General features: G+C 47.9%; 1 protein-coding gene across 1 annotated transcript; it reads left to right on the plus strand.

The window, feature by feature from the left end:
- Positions 1–205: 205 nt before the first annotated feature.
- ccdc177 (coiled-coil domain containing 177) lies at positions 206–3,593 on the plus strand (the record flags this gene model as incomplete). The annotated part of the gene is made up of 2 exons (XM_080783051.1): positions 206–224; positions 1,044–3,593. Exon 2 carries the CDS (start codon positions 1,056–1,058, stop codon positions 3,591–3,593), a length of 2,538 nt encoding a protein of 845 aa, XP_080639177.1. The 5' UTR covers positions 206–224; positions 1,044–1,055.
- Positions 3,594–6,792: the final 3,199 nt, after the last annotated feature.

The following is a 6,792-nucleotide window of genomic DNA, read 5'->3' on the forward strand; positions in this document are numbered from 1 at the left end:
AGACGGCTGTGATGATTTGAAATTTGGTGGGTCAATAAGGCTGGCAGACCGCGAGAGTCGACAGTGCGTCGTAGGCTACTGTTCGCTGCCTATCTGCGACGATGTGATGTTCCATGATCGCAAGCCTTTTCTCTGCAACCTGATATTATGCAGGGAACAACAGAGCCTGGGCGGATTCTATTGGGACAAAGCACCGGTTTTGAAAACGTTTTGCAAACTGGCAGGTCAGTCAGTCGATGTTTGTATGGCGCTGTGCTGCATTAAATGCTACAATTCTGAGGTTGAATTGGCAGTTTGAATGTTCGTACGTGTTTTTAACATGTTTGAATAAGCTTTCTCATTACTATGCATTGGACTGTAATAGAACGATAATTTGAACCAGACATTTATCAGAATTTGTATTCTGAGAAACACATCCTAGGCCTACAATCTGCTTGTCAGTAGAAGCATGTATAGGCGGCTATAGGCCCTCACTGACACCGAGACGGTGTGACAGGCCCATATAGTGAGCAGCAGATGCATATATTACTATGCGTATGGTGCTTGTACGGCGTTAACCAGAGCATGATGGTTTTAACTTGTTAAAGTACATCATTTAATTAACCTATATTATGTTCTAGACTCGGTATAGAGTGAAATGAGTAATCAAATTCTTTCCACCTAGTAACTCAGATAAAAATAGATGCTCAGTTATAAAAATGTGGCGTAGCCTATGTCGCGTGTAATATCATTTCCCCTAGAGGGGTAATGTCTCATCTGTGTTTGCTCATAGGTCATAGTGTGTGTGTGTGTGTGTGTGTGTGTGTGTGTGTGTGTGTGTGTGTGTGTGTGTGTGTGTGTGTGTGTGTGCGTGCGTGCGTGCGTGCGTGCGTGTGTGTGCAAACTGTGCATGCATTCCTTTTTAAACTAGAGTAATGAACATCCACCACAGATTACAGAAGCTCTGCTTAGAATATTACAATGATGTTCCTCTGACTGAAACCTCTCCCACATTTGTTCCCCCCCGCCCCACATCTATCCCCGTTTCACTTTTCTACCTGTAGTATTAGCCAACTATGGTCGACCCATCAGAGGTTGAGGATCAGAACAAGTGCAAAGGTACGCAGCTCAACACACCAGCTGTGGCCACTGAAGCCCCACGGCTGCCTGAACACGGCAATGGTGAGGCACTGGAGGAAGAGGACGGGGATGGCGGTTTTCAGACCCCACCCACTGGTAGCTCGGAGCCCACGAGCCCCTGCCACACTGCAGACCCAGTGGGGGAGCAGGAGCCCGCTTCTCAGGGGAGCCCACCGACCCAGCAACCGCCTCAGACCACCGAGAGAGAGCCATCGCCCAAGCTGCACTTGGACCTGTTTAATTTTGACTCACCGGCAGCAGAGGGCAGCCGTTACGTGCTAACTAGCCCCCGCTCACTGGAAGCATGCGCGCGATGTGGGGTCAAACCCGTGGAGCTCCTGCCACGCCCACTGGCCGATTTCGCCCGCGAAGCTCCCGGACGATCCATGCGTGTCGCGACAGGGCTGTTCGAAGTCTACGAGAGGGAAAGGCACAGTAAACTGAGGCAGTGCCGGGAGGAGAGGGAGAGGATCATCAGGGACGAGAAGAGAAGAATCTTGCAGGCTGCTGTCAATGGCAACACATTGGAGCAGCAGCACAAAGTCACTTCGGGCTCAACTCAGCCGTCCAAATCTGGGCCAACGTCACCAGTCTCTGATTTTGTAGCATCCCCTAGAGCCACAGTTATTGCTCCCACCTCTAAAACAGGCACAGCCCTTTCAACTAAACCATCCCCAGCCAGCCTCAGCACACCACCTAAATCTGTGCACACTGGATCCACTCAAGTGTCAAAAACTGCTTTGATGAGCTCCAAGGGTGCTCACCCTGGATCTGTTAAACATTCAAAATCGCCGTCGTCATCCTCTGAACAAATCAAAGGCACACGATCCGTCTCATCAGGCCCACCACCCATCGTCAGGAAGTCCTCTGGTGGAAAATCCTCAAACACATACCCCAGATCAACGCCCAAGCCTCCCGCTTTCCCCAGAGCCAACACCACCCTGGCATCATCAGTGCTGAAGTCTTCTGTTCACAGCCCTGATGCACCTCTTAATGGAACAGGAGGGCCGTTCCCTCTGCACAATGGGCACCTTGGAGTACAGTCCAAGGGCCGAGCTAAAAGTCACTCGATGGAATCCTTGCAGCGGAGGAAGGACATGATGTCCTCGGCTTCAAATACCACAACGACAACATGCACCTCCTCAGAGTCAGGTGCCTCTTCCTCCTACAGCTGGGAAGGAGCACGTGATCATTGGGCTAAAGCCTCCAGCCCCCGTGCTCGCACGCTGGCCACTTTCAATTCACTCATGGGCCGGAGCCTCAGCCTGGGGGACCTCAGCCACTCCCTCCAGACCACACAGAAGGTGGAGCGCATAGTGAGAGAGGTCAGACGACGAGGCCTGAAGGCTGTTCCTGAGCGTGACCGTAAGATCGCGGCTCTGATGCTGGCTCGCTACCAGGAAGAGGACATCATGAGTCAGACACGCTACGTGGCTCATCTCCAGTGGGACAGTGAGCGCCGCATGGATGAGCTACGGCGAGAGCAGGAAGACCGCGAGAAGCAGCGGGCCGTGATGCATTGCCAGCGGGCGTGGCAGTCGCAGGTGTCTACGCGTCAGCGCCGCATGAGCCAGCAGGAGCGCGACTCGTCAGATGCCAAACTACGGCAAGCTGAGGAGAATGAGGAACGCTGGAGGGAGCTGTCCGAGCAGCAGGAGCGTAACCGGCTGCTGAAGCTGCAGCAGGCGGCCCGCGAGGAAAAGCAGAAGAAGGCCATACAGGAGCAAAACTTGAAGTCGCTGGAAGAGGAACGAGCTGCTGTCCTGGAGCAGGAGAGGCTCCTGATGAAAGAAAAGCTCACAATGGCAGAGCTGAAGAGGCAGGAGAAGGAGCACCAAGCGCATGAAGAGAGACGGGGGCTGAACCGGGCAGAAAGGAGACGGCACGCCGCCCTGATACAGGAGATCGCCCGGCGAGAGGAGGAGGAGAGAGAGGAGGCCAGGAGAGTGGTAGAAGAGAAGCTCAGCCGCTCCCTGGTGAACTATGAGCAGATCGTGGAGCGCAGAGGGCAGGAGCTGAAGGAGAAGGCCAAGCGTGAGGGGAAGCAAATCCAGAAAACCCGCAAGGCAGCGGAGCGCCGTGAGAGGCAGCAGCGGCTGCAGCTGGAGGCCCGTGCCAAGGAGGCAGAGAAGCGGGCACAACAGGCAGCACTGGTGGCAGAGGAGAAGGCCAAGGAGAAGGCTCAGCGAGCCACACAGAGTCGGCAGGAGAAGGAGAAGCTGCAGAGGCTCAACAGGCAGCGTGTGGAGGATGAGGAGAAGCAGAGGCGCTTAGAGCTGCTCCAGTCCATCGAGAGGAAGCTGGAGAAGAGCGAGCAGATCTTCAAAGAGAAACGTGCCGTGCTAGAGAGCGCACGGTCTGTGGCACGTGCTTCCTTCCACGTGCGTGACAAGGTGCGGGAGGAGACCAACATGCGCACATTCGACAAGATGGCCCTGGAGGCCCAGCTCCAAGCCACCCTGGATGATAAGTGAACCTGTAGGGCTGTAGTTTGTAGAGCACTCTACCTGGCCATGTGCTCAGGTTTTGGCCTTTGTCATGGTCGTCATCGCTCAACAGCTTTACCCCATTTCCCATAAAGAATCACAGTTGTGATTGTTTTAATTTCAACATATCTGTAGCCATGTCCGTCCGTCCCCCCCCCTTTTTTAAACCAAATTATCATTACCCCTTTTTTCATGTCATGAATTCCATAAATTATAAACCAAAAGAATGCATAATTTTGGAACATCGACATAATGGAACTATGGATTGAAGCAGCTGTAACTGAAGTGAAACATTTACTGTTTACTACTGAACTTCATATAAGATGAAAGTTCAGAGAGAGAAATAGAGCTGCTTTGTGCAGTAACACAATCTCTCCCGTCTCTCTCTGCCTTTCTTTCGGCTTTGGCTGTTTGACTGATTGGACTAAATGCTGTGCCGGAATGAAAAGAGCCATTGTCAACTAGGCAGCACAACTCCATGGCAACTTTTTAAAAGGAACATTCCTTAAAGAAAGAAAAGCAAGCATAGAAGAAAAAAAGAACAGGAAATAAATGGTTCTAGACCCTTCCCCTTAAGCAAATGAGGAATCCTTTTGTGATGCAGCTAGATATAGTAACCATACGGACAGAGCCCTCTCCTTGTATGCTAGTCTCCACAGCTGACAGTGCAGGCCTAGCAACGTGACATCACAGGACGTCTCTGAGCACAAGCTGATGAAGCAAAGCAAAGGAGGACACAGCAGAAGTTTCTGCAGCAGAGGCATTCTCTCTCTCCCCCCATATACTCCCTTTGGACTCCCTGCTTCTCTCCTCCACGTGCCAGTTAACCGTGAACAGGGAGGTGCTCGGAGAGACGCGCTGTTCTTGACCCCTCCCCAGCACACAGCAACACAGGCACAGGCAGCACACCGCTGAGACCTGAGAGACCAACACTCATAAGCCTATGAAGGTCGACAGGTATGCACACGCCTTGGGTTTTCCACTGCACTGTCTAAAGTTTGACTTAATTGCAGTTTATATCAACAGCATCCATCGCTCATTAGGCGCCATGGCGTCTCCGAGTGTTAAATTAAAACTCAGAAAATATGTGACTAATCTACATGCAGGCCTTCCTATGTTGTTAGTGTGTTAAGAAAAGCATCCATCTAACACACAGGCCTACATGATGCTGGTCACCAACAGGCTTTCAAGCCCTTCTGCTAATCCTACAATCTCAGATTAAAGATAGAAAATGGGAGATTCACATGGATTTTTTTCCCCCTCTGATGTAGCTGTTGCCATAACGATAGCAATCTGGATGAGAACAGTGTGACGTAGTGCTGAACCAGAGTATGCGTGGGAAATAGTGCAGAGGCTTGTGCAGGGCTCTCTGGCAGACTGGCAGAGGGAGAGAGCACATTCTGGCTGATTCTTAGAACGCTCTGTTTGTTTTATTGACATCTGTGTTGGGAAGGTAAATTACTGCAGCATTGCATTTCCCCCTGGGCTTCTTTGTGCAGAAAGGAGCATTTCACAGACACTCAAAGGCAGTTTTTCCAGTTTATAATCTAATACTGTAAGCCCTAAACTCAGAAAAAGAGTGGACTCATTTGATTGTAATGAGTTAATGATACAACATTAAGCACAAATAATTGATAGAATAAAAGCATGTAGTTGAGAAATGCTCATATACTGTAGAACTCGAATCAACTAAAGACCAAAGCAAGAGTCTTTTAGGGTCAAATCACATAACACTGTTGACAAGACATACTTGAAAGGCCGCTTTAAGGCCATGATCTATCGTACCTGGTCTGCCTCACGGCATGGCAGACCATCTGTGACCTGGTTATTATGCTCAGCAATTACATGCAAACTGTGACCTCAGATGGTTGGGTGTTTGAAACCTGAATTGTAAAATCCAGGTAATTTAACTCAGTGTACAAATGCAGGTCCATTTGGTTACATTTGTACACTTGAGTTACAGTACAAATGGGATAAATTAGCAGAATTACAAAATGCAGTGTTGGACTAGCAGAGGACTAACAGGCTTATTAATGGCACTGCATTTAATTGTTTACCTCAGGGATTGGTAGGAGATGCTGTAAGGTAATCGTGACAAAATGGCAAATTTACTTCTGGCAAGAATAAATACAGGACTAAACATAGAACAGGTTATTGGCAGATGCTGTGGAATTCTAAATACAAACTACAGCAGATTCCATATTTAAAAAAACAAAATAACCAGTGGAATTCTCAATACAAATTCCAGGACATAGCTGTAATGGATCGCAAGCTCTGGTGCTCACATACTACAGTAAAGCACAGCTGCATCAGACTTTTAATTGTATCCTTATATCCTACTTATCCTTTTACTCTAGTAAAGACTTGACCTTGTTTGTGACCTGGTTGGTTCTCTCAGTAAGAGATTTCGTGTGGTATTGTCTGTGAGTCAGGGTTATGTTCTATACACCATTCAGTTCAGTCAAAACAGGATGTGAATTTACTGCAAATATTTTATATCCAGTCTACGCATAAAATGTGAATGAAGGCACTTATTACAGTATGTGAATTGCAGTTTCAGGTTTCCATTTTGAATTGAAGGGATTAAAGTAAATTGATCCCTACTGTGTGTATTTCACTGCATATAACTTTTCACTAATGTGTTTTTTTTTAATCACCTACAGGTTCCAGTGGCGGAGGGGAGAATGATGGCGCTGCTATCTGCTAGCAAGTCCTACAGAAGAAGTCTTGCTTCCACATTGAGCCATTTTACTATAGTAGTAATCAAGCTGTGTGAAGCCAAGTTGGAGAAATCCAATAGACACTTCAGAAGACGTTGAAACTCACTGCTCGGATAGAAATTCTATACATCACAATTGACAGTGTTGCTTTCATTTGGGCTCATTCAGCAGAGTAGATGTCTACAATCAATTTTACATTACAATTAAGACTGATGCTCTCATCCTGGGCGACTTACAGTACAAGGACTACAGCTGCATAAGTTAATTTAAAAAAAAGTGTCATGCAACATTTCGCTTGACAAAAACTATTAAAAAAATTAGTGTTAAAAATCTGTTATTTCAACCAATTATTTTCTCAAGTAATTATTATTACAACTAAATAAAAATTAGGCTTTACAACGGTCACAGCTCTGGTGCTCAATGTTCCTGTATCTTATCTTCATGCTGCTTAACACAGGACTCAGGGT

This window comes from Protomyctophum bolini (genome assembly GCF_963924005.1).
Source record: "Protomyctophum bolini genome assembly, chromosome: 15".
NCBI classification, from domain to species: domain Eukaryota; kingdom Metazoa; phylum Chordata; class Actinopteri; order Myctophiformes; family Myctophidae; genus Protomyctophum; species Protomyctophum bolini.